Source organism: Zootermopsis nevadensis, unplaced genomic scaffold (assembly GCF_977971745.1).
Source record: "Zootermopsis nevadensis isolate Lab colony 2312 unplaced genomic scaffold, Znev_1.0 Znev_ptg000030l, whole genome shotgun sequence".
Classification (NCBI taxonomy): domain Eukaryota; kingdom Metazoa; phylum Arthropoda; class Insecta; order Blattodea; family Termopsidae; genus Zootermopsis; species Zootermopsis nevadensis.
In genome coordinates, this window is record NW_028259162.1 from 3573833 (window position 1) to 3600274 (window position 26442).

At 39.5% G+C, this 26442-nt stretch overlaps 1 protein-coding gene and 1 long non-coding RNA gene across 4 annotated transcripts in view; one reads left to right on the top strand and one right to left on the bottom strand.

Annotated features, from left to right (window-relative positions):
* The window catches only part of LOC110841287 (uncharacterized), a 182645-nt gene that overhangs the window by 102987 nt on the left and 53216 nt on the right, over positions 1-26442 (top strand). For both annotated transcript variants that reach the window (XR_002547159.2, XR_002547160.2), the window contains exon 3: positions 9276-9373. This is a non-coding gene — a long non-coding RNA (uncharacterized LOC110841287). The remainder of the gene's footprint in view (positions 1-9275; positions 9374-26442) is intronic.
* LOC110841286 (uncharacterized) overlaps positions 16679-26442 on the bottom strand; it is a 42714-nt gene continuing 32950 nt past the window's right edge. For both annotated transcript variants that reach the window (XM_022086682.2, XM_022086680.2), the window contains exons 4-5: positions 19711-19911; positions 16679-19278 (exon numbers count right to left, since the gene is read on the bottom strand). In XM_022086682.2, the coding sequence (XP_021942374.1) occupies positions 18515-19278; positions 19711-19911 (965 nt within the window). In that variant the 3' untranslated portion in view covers positions 16679-18514. The remainder of the gene's footprint in view (positions 19279-19710; positions 19912-26442) is intronic.

Sequence of the window (26442 nt, forward strand, 5' to 3'; positions counted from 1 at the left end):
GTCGACTAATATAATCATGGTTAGTAAACTATTACCTGTCTGAGTAACCAAATAATGTAGCTTAATTAACAAAGTTAACTACGTGGTTTTTGATATAAAAGAACAAATTTAAGTAGTGTCTAATTAAGAAATAAAATAGCTGTATGACATTGTCATACTATCCACAATAAAACATATCTTAGAAAGTTGATAACATTTGTTCTTAGTATAATATAAAGGTAATATATATTTACTATCACAGTCTATACACAAACGTATTTAAAATGTAGTTGTTAAAATTTATATAACACTATAACATCTGTAGTATAAAATATTACAATAAGTTATATTATGTTATATTATGGCGCTTTTATCGTAGTATGATGTTACATTTATTATGGCGCTTATTATTAATTGTACGACATGTTTCGATGTTTTATGAACATCATCTTCAGGTTTATATCGTCATTTTTATCATTTTAAAACTATTATATATTTCGATGCAATGCATTTATTGATTTATAGGTATATTTGTAGATTTTTCTGTCTTCATAATGCTCTGCATGTCTGTAGTTAGACGTTCATTTTCGATTTTGTGTTGTGTGATGTATCCTACGTCTGCTAGCGGGTGATGGCAATCTGCAAAAAAAAAAAAAAAAAAAAATATATATATATATATATATAAAGTAGTTTTGTATTAAACTTAGATCAAACTTAATCACATTTCCTATAAATAGCTTATTGTAGACAATTTACTAGTTAGTCATATAACTATTTGTTTACTTAACTACATATTTTGTTAAGTTATTAAGTTTATTTGGAAAGACAGGGTGTTAAATTTGTTACTTCAGTTTAGTTAGTAACTCATCTACTGTGTTAGGTAGTTTAGTAGTTAAAATCGGTTAGGTTTGCTTGCCTGTAAGATAGTTATATAACGGTTACTCATATATCTTAGTCAGTTGGTGTAGTGTCGTTATGCGACTAGGCAGAAAGCTAGCTATGTGCTGCACATTTCTTGTACTGGGAGAGTTTGCTGTTTCGCTGGAAGACGATTGGGGCAGAGTTGGTGCGGCCTGGGGAAACTAAGACGCTATTAAGCCGAGTAAAACATCGCAGTAAGTGCTGTTATTATGAACTGTTTCTTTTCTCGCTGATTATAGTGACAGACATGAAAAGTCGCCTCTGCAAAGTTAAAGCTCGACGTTTTAGAAAATTACACAGTAATCTTATTCGGAGTGCGTCCTTTGTTTCCCTTTCGCCTTTACACACATTTTCTTTAATTGTTGGATATTTTAAAGATAATTTAGACGTTTCAAAACGTTCTCCTCAATATTCCATTAAGGATTTGCAGCAAAGTCACAAGTCTGCATTTCTTTAACGCCGGTTTTCAAGTATCCACACGTAATTCGCTCCTTAGGAGATTAATTCACAGTACACATGGAAAAAACTGTCTAAATGCCCCGTTGGGCCATGTGTAAACAAATTACTATTTGTATTAAAGTCTCCCACTGTAATGTCTCTTAATAAGCTCCTATGAGAAATTAACAAGCAAAGTGACGTGTTGTTAGATTTTAGGTTTTCACGGCATTGAGAATTATTTTACTCTCCTCTGGTCATTGGCTTCATGTGGTCTCATAGCTAGATGCCAACGTTTCGGTGATAAATACTGTCTCCATCTCTTTTCCAAGGTTCTTTCTTAAAAATTTGACAATAATAATTTGTTGAAGGAGCTACCTTTTTCATAAAACCAGAAATTCATTACTGTATTAATTAAGGTCCATATTTTATCCCGTCGTGAGCCACTACAACGTAACCTACTCTTTGATAGTTTGATATTATTCTCTGATTTACTCCCCTGGGTCGCAAAGGTAATCTTTTCCCTTAACATTCCGTTAATCTAAACTCATGCAGGAGGCGGGCGTGGAAGATGGTTCTGTATAAATAATTCAGTTCCTGAAAACTGAAGATCAAGATTAGTTTGCTCTAAACCGTGTTTGAAGAGACTGAAAACGATTGAATATGAAGTTGTGTAGGCCACAGGGTCGTTCTATGCATACTGAGAGATAAGCTATAATGTATCTGCGGGAATGTAACCCCAGACTTTTACTCAGTATAAAGTAATTCCGTTTTTATTTATCTGTCACTACTGATACATTATTGACCGTATTTCTCAAAATTTCAGTCCTAACATCATTTTTTCCCTTAATCCGTCCGAAATCAACACCCTGTGTGAGGGGAGGGTATATCCCACCCCTTACAGCAGTCCGTATCTGACACAACGCAATATGTAACTCCTTATTCAACTGAGGGAGTTAATCTGATTAACTCATCTGAGTACAGTCGGAGAGGCAAGCCTTCTCGTGGCGTTTTTAGAATTATTTCAGAACGGAAGGATGAGAAGGGGTAAGACGGAACCCTAACCAGACGAGGCAAAATAAAGCAGAACGTCTTCGAGACATTTACAGTACTAAGGATAATTAAATTAATTTTCTGTTCCTGTGTGTTTTGCAGTCAAGAGGGTAAAAACGTCAAAAATATTCGGGATTTTCTGGTACGCCGCATTTTCTGACAATCAAGGCTAATTAACGCAGTCTGTGCCGGAAGCCGGAAATGTTTCCAGATATTGAAAGTAGCCTAATTGAGTGACCTGATGAATTTGGCATCTGCCGTTCGTGTTCTAGGCCCAAAGGCTGACAGAACGTATTTGTGGCGATCGTTGCTAATAAGGAGCACATTTATAACTTGTGAATTGCTGGTTTCAACCCAGACCTCTCACAGAACAGATTAGTGTAGCGTTATTTTCGAAGGGTACTAGGTTTGTGCCTAAGCTGCGTCACCCTTTAACTTAGATGTTCACAGATTTTAATCTCTTAAGACGAATTCTGGGATAGAATCTTAAAAAAAAACTCTTCATATTCTTACCTGTTCATCAGTCCTGGTTGGTCATACTATGCCATAGAACCTTTGGAGATGAAGAATGTACTTTGAATAACCTAGGTTATAAATTAATATTGTTTTGCTAAGTCGTACTAGCAAACACTGGGATAGTACCTTACATTAGACCACGAACGCTTCCTTCCACATCCATTAGATTTCGTCATTCATTTATCGTCCTATCATTGGACATCACACAGTTTGAACTACTGATAATATCGTTAATCAAAAGACAATCAAACAACACGAATTGAATTCAGAAGAAATAAATCCCGGCCTTGAACTCAGCAGACACATTTTAATATAATGCATTAGGGTGCTTGCCTTGGTTGATAAAGCTGATTATAACAATCTTATTTCGTTTATCTGAAATCGAGTTGTATTTAAAGAACTTCCTTTACAAATTTTAAGAAAAAAAGTTCGAAACCATATTTTCATATTGAAATGGAATTAATGTTTAGAGCGTGTCGCAAAATTACGTCCCAATTTAAAGATGTTATAACTCCGAAATAAATTTGTGGATCATTCTGGAGCAAACTTTAAGTTTTTTACGTTTAAATTGTTTATAAGTGCGCAATATTATTCTCGCTATTTTATTCGATCGTTCTAATTTCTGTAAATCTGGACATAAATGTGACATTCATCATTATAATTTCATATCCGACGACGGGTATCAAATATCCTCTTTATAAAAATACATTAAATTGTCGTCACATAAACTACATCATAAAATGTGGATTTAAGACGTGATGATGGCTGGTGTTATCATGAGAGTATTTTCTTTTAACGTTTTCAATTGTCTAGGTAAAAGTTTACAAATGTTTTCGGAAGCTAGTTCTGTGTCTATCTTCAGGCGATAGGAAATTTTATGTACTATGTGGAGCGCGTTAAATGCAGCAAATGAGTCTCTTGAGTACCTTATGGTACCTACCCTAATTAGGAGAGAACCAGCCTCCGAAACGTCTGTGAGTTCTGTTCCTGAACGGAAACCAAGAAAATTCTCTTGTTCTGATACAGAATAAACGATAATTGAATATATACAGAGTTAATGTTATTTCTACTTAGATCGTCGTTACTAATGACAGATGCTATTGACAGTGAACGTATGTGATAATGTACAGTTTAATTAGTCTTTGGTACTTGTAACTTTGTTGTCGTTTCTTGTACAGAGCACAGACGTAAAGTATTGAAGAGATTTCTGTATTTTTACTAGTTGTGTCCTAAGCGAATTTATATTATATTTTAAAATGAATGTACTTGTTAGCTGATAACTGCCTGGTTCAGTGATTGCTTGCTTGCCAGCTTCCGTTCTTGATGTCTAACTAAACGGGGTGATAGTGGCGGGGAAGGTGGAAGGCGCTAGCTAGTTCTATTACTACTTGTTAAATAAGTTTTCTGAGACTTTTGACTGCTGATGCTTTTGTCAATTGGTCCGTGTAGGGAAGACGTAGTTCTGTCTCCTTTGTGTCGTGTATAACAGCACACACACACACACAGTTCTCTTGCTAGCCATGTTACTTCGTTGTAACATTTTCTCTGATGAATTTATTTGAATCATTTCCACGCCGATAATTCAAATAACGAGATTCAGGAGGCGGCATGCCCCCCCTCTCCGCCCGCGACCTCCCAACTCCCTTCCCTCCTAAGCCTGAGTTTGCTGCAGTCTTCCTCTTGCAGCCTTTCAGTTTTCGGAATTGGAACCCCTGTGAAGTAGAAAATCGTGATGAACGCTGAGATTCAGTTGAATCATTTAAAGTACTTTATTATTAAAAACCAGGGAATGAACGAGAATGCTGAAGATTTCTGTCTTCTGGGTTATTGCGCTGTGTAGTCTGGTCGATGTTAACCAACGTTTCAGAGGCCATACTGCCTCCGTCATCAGGGCGTTATCGCCCTGATGACGGAGGCAGTATGACCTCTGAAACGTTGGTTAACATCGACCAGACTACACAGCGCAATAACCCAGAAGACAGAAATCTTCATACTCACCGCTGTGAGAACCTCAAGTCTTACAACGAGAATGCTCTTGGAAATGACAGCGAGCATGAATCGGTAGGAGTACCTCTGTTCTTATCCTTATTCTGCTTTGGTTTAGATTTCAAGATTTTTATGTTGAAGAAGATCGTGTCAGAAATGTGTCGTATAGGTCAGTAAGAGGTGAGATTCACTACGAAATTTTCTGGTAAATAATTGTTTTTTATGCTGTAATTAAAGTTAAATAGAAGGGTACTTTGCTTATGTGCGTATCCCTCTAGTGATAGCATTTTAATTGTTAGGCAGATTATCATAAAACACCTTTCTTTTTGATGATTATAAATAGTGAACCATTAGAGAGCTAGGCATATGAAATTTTGTATGGCGAGAGACAAAAGTCATTTACAAATGTTATGGCCTACGAAACGTTAATATGGTAACAAATATTATTAGATTTACAAAGTCGAGGGTGAGATGGGTGGGACATGTAGCGCGCATTAGAATTTTAATATTTTTAGGTAAATGTGAACAGAAGGAACAATTTAGGGGGCGTTTAATAATTAATTATGATAATTATAATAATTATTAAAGAACTGGCTATAAATGTGTGGATTGTGGTTAACTGGTTCGGGATGTGATCGAATAGTGGGGTCTTGTGATCACAGCTGTAAACATTCCGGTAGCTTTGTTAAACACGTGATGTTGTCAACGTCTCTGTTCCACAGACATATTTAACAACATAAAGATGGCCATAATGCGAAATTTGTAAGTTTGTGCGACAAACTTAACACAGTCTGAAATGTGGTAATGGAATTTAATCATAAAAATTGACCACTAAACCGCGTTGTTGTTGTTGTTTTTGTTGCATTTGTGTTGCAGAACTCAGGGTATAGCTTGAATGAATGGAAGAAAAGAGCTAGTAGTAATTTCTTTAATTACTATTGGGCTCAAGCCGTGTATTATTTTCAGTCGCTGTCTCCCTTCGTTCTTCCCAGCACGGAGCAACTGCACGGAAACTAGTTGCCAGCGGGGAACTAATTCGGCCTGGCAAGGTGCGTCGCGCTGTGGGCAAGACGTGTTTCGTCACCTAGGAGACGCTAGGCATTCGTTCTTTTGTTGTCGACAGATATTGCCTTCCTACCTGGTTGGTTGGACACAAAGGTTTCCCGAGAAAACGCAACCGGTTCACCGCACTCCCTCATAACCTGCTTCCGCCAAAACTGCCTCCCCTCGCCACGTGAAGTCATCCTTATCCACCGACGACGCAGAATAATGGCGTGACGTATGACACCGGCAGAATGAATTGCAATGTCTGGAATACCGTTAAGCCTACTTGATTCGGAGTGATTTCATTGGTAATTTCTGAGAACGTGTATTTATTCAGTCATTCTTAGTTTTCCTGTTTCATAGTTTTAACGAATAATTTCCAGTCGGAGAAGTTTACTCGTGGAATTAACGAGTTGTTTCATGCCTAGCAATCAGTGACCGTGGTTCTTAAACCTAGTTTACCTCCATGAATTGACAAACCGACGAAGATATTCTCTAAATTAAGATGATTGCTACCATCAGCTCTTCATGTCTCCTGTCTAAAAGCGACAATATTGAAATAAACACACCTTCCCTTTATGAACCAATGGGTGCGGACTTGATCAAAGCCCGCTATTGGAAATGATCTTGATCCAGCTACACTTAACACTTACCTCCCGTTCTTTATTAATTCTAGCCTCCCATCTCATTTTCGGTCTTCCAAAAAGGTCGCCTAAACCTACCTACCAATAATATGTACGCAAATCTTATCACCACATCCACCTCATATCCAATTAACAGTAATTTCCAATACGGTAACTGTATAAATACTAGGCAAAATTAGTAAATCACTAGCAATCCTGCTCGGCGCTAGAACCCACATGACCGTACTCCTCATTTTACCTCCGTGTAAACCTCAAATATCACAGAGTTCCTTGTTAAATCCCCTATTTGAAGAAGACGTTTACTAGATCAGTTACTTAGACGCACAATCTAAGGCATTCGCTGTTGGCTGTGCTAGAGAAGACTACTGCCTTCTGCAGTGTTGTATCTGTGGCACCCCCACATCTGTGCGTCTCCGGTTACTTCCAGACTTGGCTTCTCATTACTACCAGGCAGCAAAGGTGGAGCGCTTCAGGGGGTACTGTTCTTCTCTCTCTAGACTTTTCATTACAGCTCTTTCATCCCTTGTCTTGGAGCTGCTACCCTCTCTTGGTGGTGAAAAAGAGGAACCCCTTTTCCGTTCCACGTTGCTGCAATATTTTCTTTGAAACGTGATGACGTAGAAGTTTCTGCATGGCGTCGGGTGGCTTCGCGACGCCGTATTTATGCCCTTCCTTTGTTACTCAGGGTCGTTTTACTTTAGTTACCAAATTACTGCCTGGAATTTAGTTTGATTTACCGATTAATTTTAATTTGTTTCAGGCGTATTGTTGTACTTATTTTAATTCATGCAGTATGTACGTAACTTTTCTTGTAAATCTAAAATGGTTCATTGATTTGAAAAATTAAATACAAATAATTACACATATGGGATATGTAATTTACACAAATTTTTCTTAAATACTCTTTAGGAGTGAATGCTTAAAATCAGCATAGAATTGTGGATGAAGAATGTTAAAACACTAGATGTTTTGGTGATGAGAGATAAAATCAAAATGAATGATGGAATCGGTCCAGTGAGAACTTCGAACATTTAATCCGGTAGTCCCGCATATAAACACTTACAATTACACCCGCTCCATGAACTCGAATATTCTCCGTTTTTATGTGGCACACAGTAGTGTGGGGGACACGAACCGACTTTTTTCTTCTTCAAAATGTCATGTTGGAGCTTTTGTCAGCCCTCGTCTGAATAAAGTGTTCCATTGACCGCTGACTCTTTGTAACTGTACAGCTAAGCAAGTTTAGCCGCTACGCGACTAACTTTCGATTTCGATAAGGGTCCCTCGCCTCATTTTCCAGATGAATACAGTGCCCACCGAACGCCCTATCCGGTGTGCATTTGGTGTTATTTCCCTGTACTGTAAAGGGCCAGGACCCCGAAGGAGACCCCTCAACTTAGTGTAGTGCAGAGGTCTAGAATTCGTGGAGCTTCATCTCCATCCTCAAAGCCTCCATACTTGTCTTTAACTCATTTGGCGTTATTAGAGGCGCTGACCGTTTTTGCCAGGATTTAACATTTAAAACTAACACAAACTGAATAATTGCTAAGTGGCTATCTTGTAGTACAACCAGAATTTCAACCCGCGGTTGGCAATCCAAATATATGAAACTCCGATGTGCGAGTTTCTCCGGCCAGTTCCCGAACTCTGGCATCGCCAGGTGGGCTTCATGCTCCAGGTTATATTCTTGGGGTCAGTGACTTACTTTTCATGAGGGGATACTTTCCCTGTCTTGTTGTTCTTCAATGGGAGGGGCAGATTATAGAAGGAAACTTTCAATTCTTTCTTCTTTACTCTCGTTCGAAGGTTTTGACGTGAATGAGCAATAAAAATTTCTCCGATCAGTACAAACCTAACCGCAAATAAACTAGTCAAGACCTTGAAGGCGTTTCAGGGGTGAAGAGTGAAGGAGCCTTAGCGTCGGAGAGCGGTATTTCAGTTGTCCTCTCTAAAGGCCTGAAGGACACGGGACTAATTTTAACACTTGTTTCATGGTGTATGGTTGTGAAACGTAGTCTTTGTATGTAAGTAACACTGAGTACGTCTGAAAACAAAATTCTTAAGACAATATTCAGATCTAAGGAAGGGTCACAAACAGGATTTCAAGTATTATTAAGGTGACAAAGTCAAAAAGACCGGACATGTAGTGTGGGTCTGAAAATTGATCAGTTAGAATCTTCACAATCTGTACTCTTTACTATATATTATTATTGTGATTAAATCAAGGAAAATATGGGCATGGTTGAATATGGCTAATAATAGTTATCTAATGGCGAGAGGTAGGTTTTAGTCCGCGTCGCCTTTCACCGTTATAAAGTATGGGATTGATTAACTGATAGAATATTTAATGACGCTGTTTTGATTCCAAATACTAGAGTTACGTCAGATACATTAGCATTGGAAGAAATAAATGCGTAAATATTTACAAAAAGTCGACCGTATTCTGCTTTAAGTTGATTCCACGTATTCGCCTCGCGATACAAAGAAATACTTGTCAGGATACTCGAAGATCCGTCATAAGCTGTACTGCCAACGTCATTGTCCGTCTGTTGCTCCTTTCCTGACCTTCTCTCGCTACAATTCTACTCCGAGACCAATAAAGACGTCTAAATTTAACGAGGGATATTTACAATACCAGAGCAGCCTGTAAAGTCTGAGTGTTAAGAAATTTGACCGTTTGCCACTTTCTTTTTATAGGGGTCGAGGCCCTAACAAGGTCTCCCGGCAGAGTTCAGCCACCAAGACCACAGGGCACGAGAGGACGACAGGTTCAGTGGCGTCTCTTGTGATGAAATGTGAGTGGAATTTGCAACGCATTTAGTAGTAGAATCCTTTGCAGATGGCTCTGATTGATGCGTCAGGGCGTGCAATGCGCCGTACAGTAAATATTTACGATGCTGTAATAGGATGTTATTTTACAAGGAAGCAAGATTCTACACAGAATTAAGTTCTTATTTGGTTATTTTAGGTCTGTACACTGCAGTGAATATTACTTTTCAGATATTCGGTCTCGGTATTCGAGTGTATACGACACGCACCATAGAAAGCTGTGTATTGTTAGTATTGTTATTGTTATGTCAGTAATTGTTGCTGTCGCATGTTGTTTCAGAAGAGGTAAAGGTTTTCGAGAATAAATATGTGTGGGAGAATAAATAGGTTAGTACTTCTGCATTTATTGGGTTTTCTACAAATATTTCTTTAAAAATATTCACTTTATTGGGTTTTTTAAATGGTACACGTGCCAAACAACCCACCCTCCCAGTGTCTCTTAAAGCCTGTAAGAAGTGGTTTTGTGGTCTCATGCGGTTTAGAGGGCATCAGAGTTTTATTGCCCAAACACAGGAAACTTATCGAATAGATGCGCAGCCATTGCTTCCTAGAGATAGTTTAAAAGTCTACAGGAAAGAGACTAATCGGAGGACCTTGACGTAGAAGGAAGGATAATGTGGAAGTGGGCCCTAGAGATGCAGGTTTGAGGGTGTAAATTGAATTATGCCTTGGTATAGCGGTCATTGGCAGTTTCTTGTAAAAAGGGTAATGAATTTTTCGGTTTTACAAATTTGAGGAATTTCTTGATTATCTGAGCGTATATTATCTTTTCAGGAATGATTCTGCTCCGGTAAGTTAGTTGGTTAGTTAAGCATGTTATAGTGAGAACGGATAAAGTGCACAATGCTAATTAAGACATTATCCGAATACGAAGCAAGACCAATTTTGACTTCACTAAATATAAAACGTATCTATGTTGAACTGTCTCTAGAGTCGCACGAGAAATGTTTTACCACCCCTGTTGCAAAAGAGAAATCGTCTATAAACTGGGATTATTTCTTACATAGCTGTTCTGTGTAACATACCAGTGCATCTGGCCGGAAAAACGTAAATGTTCTGTTTCCTTATTTTTAGAGTTGGGAGATTCCATTGTATCATAACGAAAGGTTAACCTACATAAAGCTTCTACACAGCACAATGGACCATAAATACGGCCTGAAATATGCCGCACGTGTAATGAAAGTTGACGTCATTAACGGGTTGTACATGCGCACTAGTGATAATTGTGATTTGTTTTATGTACGCTGAAACTTCCATACATAAAAAGGCGGAAGGCCTATATACTAAACTTCCAAAAGATCAGAAACTTGTTCACTGCCGTGAAAACGCTATATCTCAGCAGAATGAAAGATATTGCAGTCAGTTACCAACTAGAATCTTACTGAGTCTTATTGCTAGCTACTTAACTAGCTTGCAGAATGGTGCAGCGTCTTATTTCATAAGTTACTATCTATCTATGAAACAAGTCGACGTCCTTTTATAATCCATTGGTTCGCCACCATCTTCACAAAAGCACGACAAATCTGTCTTTGCCCTAATTTAATTTTGTTTCAATCTTTGTCTTTACTTTTATATCTTCTCTCATTTATGTATTTATTTAATCGTAATAGAGAACAAATTCCCTCTGCTCATATCTACAACTGGATACTGTCTCATTTCAAACAATTGTGTAGACCCGTCTCGTATGCTCTAAAGCAGTTCCAGGCTGTTTTAAAACAACCCAGTCTTGTTAATCTGTCCATATATGATCGAAAATTGAACAAAGAATTTGAATGGTCTGTACTCCCGTGATCTCAAGGCCTTGGGGTCGTCTGATGTTCATAAGTGACGAACTTTAGTATCGGTTACATTTTTATCCAGTTTCTATTGTAAATTTCAGTCGACATCATTTTACCTTAAATTGCACAGCCTAAACATTTTATCGCTCTGATGATGGGGACAGTAAGTACCTACGAAACGTCGGTAAACTTCTACGAGACTACACGTCAATGTCCCAGAAGGCTGTCGGTTTCAAAATATGTACAATAAAATGGGATACTCATTTCCACTCGTGTTCTGTCATGAATAATTTCAGGCCATTTGCGATTCGCCGTTCTGATGTGCATGTAAAGGGAACTCGCAGTCCGTCGAAATAGATCAACACAGAGTCTGCATGGGGGAAAGAAAAATGAGAAGAAAAAATACGAGTTTCTTGGATTTCTGATGATTGGATGGGGATGAGAAGTGGAAGATGTTTGGGGTGGGAGTTGCTTATAAAGTTGGGTTCTTATTATAAATGAGAAGGTGAAGGGGTGCGGAAATAAAAGAACTAAGGGTTGAAGTAGATGGGAGTTCATTAGGAGCACCAACCCTTATTTAACTTCTACCAAGATTCCTCCACGCAGCTCGATCTGAAATTGCCTAGGTACAAGGTTCAGAGCAGGAAAAAAATGAATGCTGTTCCTAAACAAAAATCGAGCCTGGCTTTTCGCTTGAACGGTTGGATGTAAATTATTTATCCAGTATAAAAATATACACGTTTCTTCAGGGACAATGAGCAAGGAGGCAGTAATCTGCTCTGAAACGTCGGCCAATATCAACCAGGCTACACGGTGTGACATCCCGCATCTCACCATTTAATTAGGTAGATTTTGGTTCTACATGTCTAGGACCTCCGTCATACATACAGGCCACTTAGGTTACCGAAATGTATGAGATGCAATTGGTAGGCATTTTTATTTATTTGTTTATAGTTCACTGAGGTGCCCGAATTTATAACTTGTGTTGGGCAAGGCCGTGGTCTAGGCAACACGGAGTTTTCCTCCGGGGGCTTCCCCGGTTTCTCCGTCGCATCCCAACAATTACTCCATTCACACACAGAAGAAGGCAATGGCAAACCACTTCTGGATCATCTGCCAAGAACGTATATGAACAGGTCCCAGTCCGAGAAAAGGATGGAAGGATCCTGTTCATATGGACCTGTCGTCAGACAGAACACTAAATAATAAATAAAATAGTTCACTGAACGATGCTTTCAATATTTGAACTATGTAACTTCAGGTCATTAGATGACAGTTAATAGTGAATTTAAAACGGCGTGGAAGGAAGCGGTCGTGGCCTAATTTAAGATTCTATCCCGGAATTTTCCTGGAGGGGCTGCGCAAAGTCACGAAATACTCGCTTAGGTTAGCCGGTCTCCGGGCAGACAATTAAGCCCGAGACCTCCCGATTGGGCACGCGCATGAGATGGGAGAGATGAAGAAGGAATGTGCTTTTAGAGTTTTGGTAGGGAAGTCTTTTAGGGCGCTCGTAAGGGACGTGAGTATCCGATTAACGCGGATCGGAGAGAAGTAAGTTGTGAGGACGCAGCTGGCTCAGGGTCGTGTCCAGTGGCGGGCGTTGGCGGTGTCGAAGTTTAGAGTTCTCCTGCCGGAGTGAATCGGATGCTTGATTGGTTGGTTGGGAACTTTTGTCTGCGTGAATTGAAATGTAGGCGTGTGAGAGAAACACCCGAAGCCTGAACGGCGGAAGGTGGCAAATGTACCAAACATGAACAAGCAGCAATTTGTATGGAAATTTCGTTGATAATGACATAATTTTTACGTACCGAATTTTATACCTTCTCCAATTTGCGAGGGAACTGCATTGTTTTGTTTTATTTTGTTTTTTAATAAAACTGCTTGCACCAATGCATGCAATCAGCAGTATTTATCAGACACGAATATTTTGATCAGCATTTTGTGGCGGGAGCGGGGGGGGGGGGACAGGAAAAGGGAAGGGATGGAAAAGCAGGCCTCAAAAATATATTTTTAGCATATTCGTCTCTTAATCATTTTATTTTAGCCGAAAAAGCCACACACATTGCGGTCAACGTTACCATCGATGATAAATATCTCATTAAGTGACCATACCGCCGCCACAGCGGGTGTTTTGGGTACTGTTCGGTTAGGCGTGTGCAGGAATGGGGCAGGGTATACAACTTTTTAACCTCCTCCCCTTTTGAAACAAACCTTACTACCTACAGGATTTTTTTTAAAAAAAAAAACATTATTTGATGAAACGCAGCGCGAATATTTCATAATTTTTGTGCAGTACCCGCCCTCCTGTTTATTTTTTTTTTTTAGGGGCGAGGGGTGGAGTTGGTTGCCAGGTGCCCCTGCTGTGCTAGTGACATCCATTTTGTAAAACCTCGCCCTGCGCTTTTCACCCCCCCCCCCCCCCCACTATCTGCGGTCCTATGCTTCGATAATAATGTTGAGTGCACGTGAAATAATTGATAGATTTTTGTGTGTGTGTGTGTGTGTGTGTTCTGCAGAACTGCATTGGCGCTCTGCTATTGGTTTACCCTCGAATTAAAAAAACAAGTACGTGCATCCAGTGCCCATTCTGTACTTCCACTAATTAATTGAAACAATGCAATTTTAGCTTTCATTTTACTAGTAGTAGAAAAAAAATGCAGAAGTTTAGAGGGGTGAAAGAGAGGAATTGGAAACTCAACCTCCCTACCATATGTGTGTATGTGCAATCAATAAATGAATACATGATGCAAAAATCATTGGTATATATTCGAGAGCGGTTACAGTTTCAGAGTATGGGCACAGGGGGGGGGGGGTAGAATGATGCAGGGGCGGGGGAGGGGATTGAAAACTCGCGGGATAGAAAATGCAGTGACGTCATAGGGGCACCGCATTATTGTGATTTCAACGCGTTGCATGGCATGTTGGTAATTTTTAATAAATCCCCGGGGACACATATTTTCCAAACTTTCAGAACAGGTTTTGCAAACTAGAATGTATATAGCAGGGGTGAAGGGGGAGGAGAGGGGGGGGGTGGACATGCATGATGTTGTCGGTGCATGGTACGAACTGATAACAAGTGCATCTGTATCATTGATATATCAGGTACTAGGATAAAAGCAAGAATTTTTAATATTATAAATCTGCCTCCTAATTGCAGTCAAATATTAATAATACGAACAGCACTTTTCACTAGCAGAGAAAAACAATGTTCGAACACCCGAACTTCATTTCGTATTAGCGATCAGTGTTCATGGCCCCCGTACACCATCCTACACTTAATATTACAGCTAACATAAAATACCGCAGTCCATTATAAAGTCTGGTGTACGAAAACGTAGATTCACGTTTCAAATTTAGAAATTTTATGAACAAAATTTTAAAATTCCGTTCACACGTAAAGATCGGGTCATTTCAGTGCGTCGCTTCGTTGCTTTGATGAGTCAATAATAAACACATCGCTTCGGTCCTACATTCATTTTTTTTTCAAATGTAATTTCTCGTTCTCCACGTTCTTGTAGATTGTCAAATGATTACGAGTATTTTATCACACCACAAACTACCACCTACAGAATTTAATGTATGTAATTCAGCGTGGTACAACCGGTGGCTTGCGAGACGTAACCGGGCCGAAACCACTTGTAACAAATCCCGCGAAATTATTTGACAATTTGTTACTGGTTACTAGAAGCTAATTTATTTTGTTTATTCCAAAGGAATTGAAAACGTGTTTACACGTAAGAATTATGTCAGACACTAGCTGGTACAGAACAAAATTTTTAAAATGTGCAACTTTGTAGTAATTTGCGCGTATTCAATAAACTTTCTATCCAGCACAAATTATGTTGTCATTTATAAATAAGTATTATTAAAGACAACGATAACTGATATTATTTTTCAAAAATAATGCGAAGAATTGTTTCTTGGCCCCTAGGTCCGGCGTTAAAATTGTCCTTTACCCGAGAGACGAAAGAAATTGGACCACTCTTATAGTCGTAATAACTTGTTTCGAGTCTTAAACGTTTTCCTCATATCTTTCACCTCGTGAATGATATAGCGAACACCTCCCTTCCTGTGCACGGCAGTCACAGACGAACACAAAGAATGAACGAAGTCGCCGCGAGACTGGGGCAGGAGGTGCCCTTGAGTGAACTCTCGCTGGCCCGCGACATTGAACTGGCCTGACCCGCCTCTTGGTATGTTTGACCCTCCAACATCCCGGTCAATTTACGGTCCCTGTTACTTCTCCCAGAACGAAGAGCCTCCCGTTAGTGTCACATGAATCTCCCAGCACCTCACATTACAAGCCATTCTTGTGATGGACTGCAGCGATCCTGGTGGCCGTAATTGCAGTTATCCGTGTTTTACAACTGTTTCTACATAATAATGTGGCAATATACTTCATGGATTTAGGTGTAAATGATGTTTCATAAGGGTACGGTAGCTTTTCTTAGAACAAGTGTAGACAAAAGAGGATCATAGTTTCGGCCTCCATTCTTACCTCGAAATGTCTGGGTGCCAATTTGTTTTCGGGATGCTGCGGTTTCAATGTAACTTATGTGGCTATTATGAGAAAGCGTCATTTAATAAAGTTATAAACTGAGGATAATTGGAGTCCCGATAACTCAGACTGTGAAGCAACTGGTTAGAGGGTGGTCGACCAGGGTTCGGGAGGGAGTGGTGGCAAATTTACTCTGTACTACCTCGTCCAGTACGGTATAATCCATGTAGCCTCCGATAAAAATGGCAGTGGAGAATTTGTCTCCAGAATTAAAGCGGTCGGAGCTTGAAGCCGAGCTGTAACCTCCTTATACTGTGGAGACTAAGAATTCTTCAAACTTCGTCTGCACTCCGCCTCAGGTTTCAATGTTGGAACGGTTCCAAATTCCTGTTTAACGGATTCTATTATGGATTCATTTGGGCGTGACGTGCAGGAGGGTTGCCAGTACCTGATTAGTTTAGGAAGGCGACTTGGTTACTCCGCAGGTGATAACTTTTGTGTTTCCTATCTTTAAAAGAAAGAAGGTAAGAGTCAATAGTCTACAATTTTCGTAACTTCTCGAGGAACCCATAAAATCTAATGGTTCAACACATTATTTTTAGAAAAATGTTTTCTCTGTTTTAAAAATTGTCGTACAGACTGTTAGGTCTGTAATTTTCATTCATTTGCGGTGATTTGGAATTGCCAACAAATTATCCCTTCTGCCTGTGTGTAATAATGGAATAATTTAGAAATTATTATGACATTTTGAATAGCGGAGTATAATCACTTGAACTAACTAACATGTGCATCTCACTTGTTTTTCTTTTTTCGGTTGTTTAAAGAACACGGAAGCTAAGGAGGTAAAGTATCCCAGTTCCTTTGTAAAGTTTTAATTTCTACCTCACTCTTATTAGAAATCCCAAGAGCAATTAATACACACAACTCTTCAGTAAAATAACGAGGACAACAGGACGTTAAGAGGAAAGGAAAAAATGCTGTAAGTAGTAGGCATGTTCATGTGTAAATTTCATAGAATAATTTATTATGAGGGTAATGGCCACTCACAAGAACACGAATGTTAATACTGACCATTTACATTTTTTTTTTATAAATAAGATGACTCCCCTTCTATATTCTTTCTCTCAAAGCTTTTTCATCGTCATAAAACTCTCTCTTCAAGTATTTCTTTTGTGTAAGATTACATTGTGGCTACGCCCCTGCTTTGTATAAAACAAGTAATTTATTTGATAACTATTCAAAAATAATATCAGTACCGTCATTTTACGCGCAGTGTTGTGTCTGACAGTCCCCGTGATTCAAAACTAATCAACAGGTTTTGATTACATTTGCTAGTATACTTAGTTGTGTTCTTCAATGACGCTGTTTCAGCTGTAGAGTGCCGAAAGACATAGGAAGATGACCATGAATGATATCTTTAAGAGTGAAGCGATGTGGTATACTCCACGGGAATGTACCGCAGTTAACGTGGAGAGACTGAGGAAAATTACGAATAAGTTTACGCTGGACCAGCCGAGATTCGAACAGAGGTCCTCGCGAATAGAAATTCAATTCAATTATTTTTATTAGAGTGCTGCATCAACAGCCAGACGGCATATTACAGATACAACACAAAAAATAAACTAAATACAATAATCATATAATAATAAGAAAGTTACTAGCAAACTGACAGATTAGTAATTAAAACAAAGCCAAAAATAATATGATTTATAAATGAAGCAATACCATCTACTTTAGGATATACCTAAGAGTTAGCAAATGATCACTAAAGATGTCAAAATCATTGCAATGATCAGTGATTATAAGATTAGATATACAGTAACGTAAACCTGCTATATCCAATGAATCAAAGATTTTTAACGAGTTGAGATTTTCTAAGTGAGATATCTCGTGAATGGCATTGAAATGGTCAACTAATATTTTTTAAGCTTTGAGAGTGTCACAAAGACGGAATGCCATCTTTTAACAACAAAAACATTTTGTGCCTCTTGTGTTAGTGTATATACATATATTATAATATTGTTTATGATCTAAAATGTTAACGAAACAAGTTTAAAATAAGTCACTATAGATAAAGGTCCTTCTTGTAACATGCTGTGCATTGGAAACTGTAAAATATTATCAAGTCTGTAGACATCTTCCACACACGAGTTCAGGTGGCAGTGGCGTCTATGGAATCCTTTTCTCTTGGATGACATTAATGTTGATATATATTGTGCAACATATTGAATAAAGTAATTTAAGAAATATTTTGACATCTGGTTGCTATGCATCTACATAGACCTAAGCTCTTTCTGCCATTTTATAGCAATTTATTCGATAATAAAGAAGAGTTTTGGTTATTTGCGCCGTGTGCCATCTCTTGAGAACAAATATTGTTCTGAGTTGGAACAAATCTTGAGAGATGGTATTTAGACTAACTGTCCAGAACAAGACATGGTACAAATACTCAAAACCTAAGACAAGAGAAAATATATTTTCGAACTGGTGTTCTGTATTTATGTTGCTTCTACTCTCGTACACGTACCAAATCCATGAACACCAGAGATCGTTAAAAATTCATTTAGAATTACTAAGAAATTTAACTAAGGATAAATTTATTTTGATCACGTGACGTTGTGATAAAACAAGAATACTTCTACCGAGTATAAATTCTTTTGCTTTCTCAAGTTCATGTATACATTGTCACATCATTTCAATGACAGTTTCTGTATCACCTGCCATCACCACCGCCACCATTACTGAATGTTAATCTAGAACACGGTTCACCGTTAATCGCTGTTTTCCCTACAAGTCCGGTCTAAAATCGGCAAATCGTGCGCCCTTAGTTACTAATATGGCCGCCAAACGTCTGAATGTCTTGTAGTAGTTTCCGCGGTTGTCGTGGATGGCTTCACCGATGATTTTACTTTCTTCGTCGGCGTTGCAGGTGGAGAAGCAGAGCTACTGCGAGCCTCTTCTGCAGTGGCGCTGTCTGTCACAAGGGCTTCTGGTGTGTTATCCTCCACTTCAGGGACAGTTGTTCGTCTTAACGGCAATGCCAGCGGCTGTCTGTGCGCTGTGGTTAGGTGATGAAGATGGGGGTGTAGGTGTGTGTGCAGGGGGTTGGCCCCACCACCATATAATTGGGAGTATAACCACTGTGACGTCGGTGGTAGCAAAGGGGTGTTAAGAAATAGACTAGCAGCCGCCGCGGCTGCAGCTGCACTGCTGAAGTACGCCGAATGTTGCCCGCCTCCAGGGTGATGGTGGTGGTGGTGTAACAGGGGATGGAAGTGAGGATGTGGGTGCGCCGTGGGTGGGAATCGTATCGTAGGGGGTGAAGGCGGTGCGGGTTCGAGAGGAGATGCTGATGAGGACGACGATGGAGCATCCTGGACTGTTGGAGTTGGCGTGGCGGTATCTTCGGCTGTGGGTGAAAGGCGCGGGGCGGTTGTGAGCAGTCCGTGCTGTCCCCGGCGCCTTGATTTGGGACTCCTCGCTGTCCCTACCGTCGGCTGGCTGCTGACCGTGCTGCTACTGCTGTGGCTCGCTACGCTGATACTGATGGGCCCTAGGGTCGTGTCGCTGGATGAGCGGCCCTGGGGCTCCGAAACTGAAAGAAAACGTATCCGATTCGTATATCACAGGGTCCAAGCGAGATTAACCTGCTGCTGTTATTATAACTCTATAGAGCAGAGAAGCTGGTAGTACGCTCAACTAGTAAAGAAAGTCCATGCCTTTTCATGTGTTTACGACAGCCCGCCACCAGACCTCATCCGGAGCCACGAGAATTCAGTTTACACCTTCAAAACCTATTTATGTAGGTTCCATTTTAATATCATCCTCCCACCTAGAACACGGCCATGCAGTGCGTCTCTTTCCACCAGCCTCTCCAAACAAAGTTTCATAATCCCTTCTCCCCAATGCTCACTACATGCTCCCCATCTCATCTTTAATTTCTTAGTCTTAATTGTATTTGACTGTGGGTGTCGGAGGCAGATTCTGCAGAATGCAGCGCATTCTTACGCTGCGGACGTGGCCGTACCTGAAGACAGTCTAGTGGGCGATGTAAGGGGCTGCTCAGGGCTGGTGAGTGCCAGTACGTGTGGCGGGAAGTGCGGAGCGTGCAGCCCTGGCGGTGCCCCGCAGTGGGGCGGCAGGTAGTGGTGGGCGTAGCCGCCCGTCACTCGCCCGAACGGTCCCCACGAGTGATCCGTCGCTGCGATGCTAAGGTGGTGAGGGATCGCTGCAACGCAAGAACAGATTCTGATACAGCACCCGATGCTTTGTGACAAAGCTTGACTTGGTACTGAAATATTACGTTCGAAATTTCCCGGCACCCCTTCTCACCCTTATTTAGACCCCATGTTTTTAAACTTGTTAATATTAACCCTTTGCGTACCAGCCGGCCGATCCGTCGTTACCTACTAAATCTAATGTTTGGATTACATACAAGTCATCCAGATGGCAACACAAGGCTCATGAGATAGTTTGTACCACAGTTCATGTTTTTCTGTAAAGTTCGATCTTTTAGGCTAACAAAAAATGTTTTTTTAAACAAATAAAATTCGTTGAGCTCGGAAGGGGACCTAGTGGCGTGCTTACAATTATTTCTTGTGGATTTCGCTGTATTTTTGCTAAGATAAGTGTTTAGCCTTGTGATTGTGTTTTTAGTTTACCTTTATATATTGCTTATGATATCGTTTCGATACTTTGCTTAATTTATTGTGTATAGGTTTAGTATTTTTAGATTTCTCACTTCGGTCCAAGTTCAATAATGTGTGCAGCCGATATTTTCGATTATTTGGATACTATAGTGAAGTGACATTATTCCGGAAAGTGTGTCTGATTATAATGAAAGTGATAACAGTGCTGCAGAATTAAAAGGCACATTTGCTGACACCATGTCAGACATTGAATTTCCGTGTGCATTATTTTACAAAAATTGTTGTTCGGGAACAGATAACAGTACAGACATGAAACATATCAAATTATGCAGAAAGAAATGTTCTTTCTTGCAGGGTGAGTGATGAAGGAGGAAGACAAAACACAATTTATGATTTTACCTCCTGAAAATATTTTTGTAAAAATTATTTTTCAATATTTCAAAATTATTTATAAGCTAAGTATAACAAAATTTATGAGAATTTTTTTCGTAAACCACAGTATCTGATGTTTTTCATATGTGTGTGTGTAAAATTCTTATCTTGGTGAATTTTTACATTTTAAGCTGTAAACACGTGAAAATTGGCCTGGGTGTTTTCAACAGGATTTTTCAAATAGGCTTCGGGGTTATAAGGGTTAATTGTAATTGTCCCACATCTGGTGTGAAGCATGGGGTAGCCATTGGAATTTTGATGATGCAGTGGTAAGGATCACTCCCCAACTGTGTGTGTTAGCGTTAAAAGGGCCTCCATGTCAGGCTGAACAAAGCATGCGTGTCTCCCATACATGGACATGAAATGTGGAACGGATAACTTAGCCAATCAGAAGCGATAAGTTCGGGGTAGTTCGCAGGGCCCACATAATCTTGAGCGTCCTTAGAAATTCTAAATAAAGCGCGGGATTATTTTCTGATATATATTTGGTATTGTGAAGGCCCAAGTTTGATTCAAACCGTCGACACCAATTCTAAGATGAAATAAACTAGGTCACCATAGTAACCATGACGTCCAAACTAATTATTAATATTATTAATTATCCCACACACTACTTTCGGCTTGCATAAACACGTGTATTCATTCTAGTAAAGGGCTCGTTATTGTCTGATTCTCAGTAGAATTAAGATGTTTGAAAAATTTTATTAAAACTTCACAATATAAAGTTCATTTTAATATCCTTTCAGCCGTTCCTATGTTCTTTCATGCTTACAAACGGACTGAACAACGAATTTAGAGATTTTAATAGGTGCTCCATAGGGGTGGGTTTTAATTAATTAGGAATTGTTCTGTTTATACACAGTTTTCCTCAACCCAAAGACATATTTATTTTCTCTTAAGCACTCGATCCGAACATTCTTCATCATTCAAACGTCTTTTCCTCATACTGTCCGTAATTCCATCCTTCCACGCATTGATTGGTCCGTCGCGCTTTCTTTGCCCCTGTGGATTCCGCTCTGCAACCCGTTTAGCAATTTTGCTGTCCTCCATTCGCGTGACCGCACTAGCTTAATTGTTTTTGTGTTTGCTGTAAAATGTCTTTCTTTGTTCCGAGTTTTGTTCTGGGTGTTTCATTTCTAATTGTATCCATCCGTAGTATCCTTGCCTAGCGCCTTAAATAATCCATTTCTGTAGCTAATAATTTATTTCTGTGTTCCTGTTTTACTGACAATGTTTCAGCTCCGCTCGTATTACGGAACTGGTGCATGAATGTGATGCACTGCCAAGATGAGCTCTCTTTGATATTTGCCGCCTACACATTCTTTCTGTGAGGTCGAAATTACTGCAATTCGTATGTAGTACGATTAGAGGTTTTCACGGTGGCGACTACGAAGATGACTGTATTCGGGGTTGTAGCGCCGTGTATTTTCCATCGTTTCAGAGGTCCTTGCTGTCTCCATCATCAGGGCAATGAGTGATTGCAAGGACCCTTAAAACGTTGGCAAATACACGGCGCTACAACCCCGAAGACAGCCATCTTCTGGCAACTATATATTTACCTTGAAATTAAGATTTTATTAAGATGAGTTTTAAATAGGAAAGGAGACTGTCGATGGGATTTATCTGGTCTAGGACAGGGACCACTGATGGTTTCAAGTGAACGCGGTAGGTAACGAATCTTAAAGCGTATCTTGACTAGCTGCTTGTGATTGCCGTGAGAGTTGGGGGGTTGGGGGTTGGATGGAGTTGCCAGTGGTGTACCAAGTATTTCGCCTCTTGTCCTTTACGTGGTTCGTGGAGGGTGAGGGGTGGGAGTGTAGAGAGAAAAGAATATTTTTAAGTTGTAAATGTCGCTGTGTCTGCTGCGCCCTTTAGGGCTGTCGAGAGGCAAGGGTTGATAATGCTAATTACGTACCATACACCAAGACACTCAAAGGGTAGCGAATCCTACCTTAAGCGCGGCGTAGACGGCGTAAAATAGTTCTCATGCTGGTTATCGAACGCTGTCTCGTGCGAACATCGAGTGATGACGTTCCTCCAGAGGTAACAAACGAAGAGGTGCGACATGGATCGTCTTAAAATGTTGAAACAACGCTGGTCTCGGCTTCTGTTAGGTGAATTGGGGATGGGAAATTACGTCTTCAGCTCTGGCGTGCCCATCCAGTATCCGAAACGAACCGGGGACCTTTTCCCTGGGGTTAAAACGGTCGGGGTGCGATGCTGATCACTCACTTCCGAAAGAGTGGAGCTATACCTCCATTACCACACATGTATTCACGTTGTGCTGCCGGAGACATTACCTGACTTTTTAACATTACCTTTTTTATATGTGTGATTTGTGATTTTAGGGAACACTAAATTACACCACAAGTTATTCTGCTTTCCGTGTGCTACGGGCAGGGACAAAAAGTTGAATGATGAGATAGAGAGAGAGAGAGAGAAATTATTAACGTGGCAGGACATTTTTGAGTTAAATTCCTGAAAAGTGCCTTAGTAATTTTGTGAATAGCCGTTCTAAAATATTCCTGACACAGCTTCTCATTAGTAGCAGGAAGTAAAATAATTCAAAATATTTAATAATACAATTAAGAATTTTGAAATCTGCGACATTCTAAAGGAATTTATTCGTTGCATTTCTCTCTCTCCTCATCACCTTGTTATACCTTCTGGTACATTGCAGCTTACGTATTATCCCACGGAATTTCTCCTTTCGGCAATCCGGGCAAATCTAGATTTTCGGAAATTAATGTGATCATAATTTTTAAAACAGTCGTATTGAAAATGCACCACGGTTTTTTCTGAATGATATTAGTGCGTTTTAAAGTAGTTTTGTGTCAATAATTCTGTGTACGGGGACACTCAATAGCGTATCCCTTTCACTGTGTTCGCTGAAGACCTTGGTGAAGTTTCAAATATTCTTTTGTCTTACCGGCAGTGTTAAGCAGGGGAACCCTCACATTTATGCTGACGGCGTCTTCATATGATACGACTCCAAAATGAAAATTCAATACCTACGAAAGAGGAAAGGTGAAGAAACTCAAGAACTATGAAAGAAATAGGCTGTTAAAGCTGAGTCTCTTAAAGAGAGCAGTGCGAAACTAAGACGTCCCATAATATGAGAGCTCTATTAGCAACTTCGATAACTCCAAATTTCAGAGGTAACTCCAGGTTGTTCCTTTAAAACATAGCCTCCATAATTTTAGTTTTCCACATGCTCCTTCAAACAAATGGTCATCTTCAAGTTTTTCGACCAAAATTTTGTAAACATTTCTTATATCTCAATTCAGTTCATCTCATCATTCTTTATTTAATCTCCTTAACAACAGTAGATTAAAAATTCAAATTAAAAAAGCTTCATCTTTTGTATGAGAATTTGTTATGTCGATCGTTTTATGTTATTTATTGCAGACATATTATCCCTATTATTACGTCAGGCTAGATCGAGGGGTATTGTGGCCTAAAAATAGGCTTAATTACAATTCAAACGGCGGTTGCACTAACAGTAATATTAATTAAATAGGCCTTATAACCGGCCGGACCTTGTTTTGACGTCCGTATGCTTGCAATGCTTTCATTATTCTTGTTACCAAACTATTCATGATTGTGTATTGGAGTTATGAGAAAGAATGCTGTGTTGGCAAGCTGTGGCGAAGTCCCTTTGAACAAAGAGGTGATTATAATGAGTAAAAGACTAGTTGGGGGACTCGTATGTGGTCTCTCGAAGGAATGAGACCAGTGAAGTAATATTATAAGAAAGTCTCTAGAAGGAGAGATACCAAATTTATATTATAAGCAAGTTTCTCTGTAAAAGAAACTACTAAATAAATATACTGAATTTTAAGTGCAGTTGTGACTTTATTCTACGTTCGATCCCCGTGAGTGACCCTGAGTTAGCTGGGGCAAAATCGAAGAAGGTGGACGGTTACAACCTATAAGTTTGAAGAAAAAAAATTAAAAAAGTTACCACTCATCGTTAAGATTCTTAAAGTAATAAATTATTAGCATGTTGTAAACATTTGTATAAAAATAATCTTAAAAGACGTGCAGTGGAGTAACAGTTAGAGATTTTCCAAATACTTTTGTTGTGTTGTGTTTTGAATCGCTCATATTGGTTTGAACGTGCAAATCATGTATTTGATTATAAAAATATTGTATCTGCAACATGAGAAACACTGCAAATGATGTGAAGATGATGAGACTAAGATGAAATTGAATTTATGTGATAATGATAATTATCACAGCCACATTAAAGTTTAAAATAAACACGGATTTTGAAATCTGAAGTTAAAATGTCATAAGTAATTTATAATAAATGCGCTTCTGGTATTGTCATGTCTCCTTTCGGCTGTGAAATTCGTCCTGCAACGAAGAATTTAACCCCTCCATCGGACTATTACCAAAACATTCTGTTGTTGGTGGTGTGTGTTGTGGTCGCTTGGCGTCGCGACGCTCGTCGTTGAGAAGACGCCCGCGCTGTGTGACGGATAGCAGCGCGCGGTCATGCTTTGCGGGGGACCAATGGGGCGTCCCACAGCCGGGGAACCCCCCGCCCAATTCCGCCCGTTCGTCCGTGACGTCATTCTAAACCCCACCCTCATGATAAGCCTTTACTTTGCTAGGGAAATTAATTTTTTTTCTATTTCCTACTCCGTCTCGTCTCCGTGCACTCTCTCATCTCCACGTTCTAAGAAATCCAACTGATCTTCGTGGACATTCTTTTGTCACTCGGAATGACTCGTCTTAGCCCCTGAGAGACTTGATTCGAGAGTATGATTAATGAGTTTTATTTTTTATTAATCCCCTTCTTCTGTGTCTTTCTTTCTTTCTTTTCCAGCTTATTTTACTCTGTCATCTCAGCCCATTGACTTTCTCCTTTCCCTTATTTTTTTTTTTTTTTACCAAATCGATTGAAATATCGCATGCCCAATTTCAGTAATAAATTGTTCTTTCCGGTTCGTAATTCTGTTTAACCCACACGGCTTAACCTCTTGAATCACGAAGTTCTTGATAATATTTAAAAATTCAGTCCGTACCTTAAAGAAAACATAACACTTGCTCAATACTATTCAATATTATTTGGGGTAAGGTTAAATAACTATTTATTCTGTGAATCATATGAAAATGTTAATAAACGTAATATTTGGGCTAATCGAAGCCTTGCTGATTATTACAGGAGATGGCTGCATATAGAAGAGTTACATCTTACACCTCGAAAGATTGTCCTTAAATATATGAAGAAACGATGATTGAGGAAAGTGGACTGTTTATCTTGGTTACGTAAAACACAAACAGCCATGTTTTTGGTACTAAAATCTTCGAGGTCAGTGTACATTGAAAAGGCAAAGTTAATTTAAGTTTATTTCCAGAACTGTTAAGCTGAATTTGCTACTGGGATGAAACGTTAGGTTTCTAACGTTAGATGGAGGATATCGGTTTGTTTGAATAAGCAATAATCATCAGGTTCAGACATTAAAGACTCCGGCGAGACCGCGAGGACACTAACACGATTACGTAAATCACGACGTACGCATCTGAATTTGCACCAACCTTTAGTGACCCTGAATTGCTTATTTCAGTCGACTGACGTTTTAGCACAGAAAATGAATTGATTCTGAAAATAAAAAAAATATTTGAGAGACCGTTGACTATCTCCTGATCAGAGCTCCTCACCCGTTTTC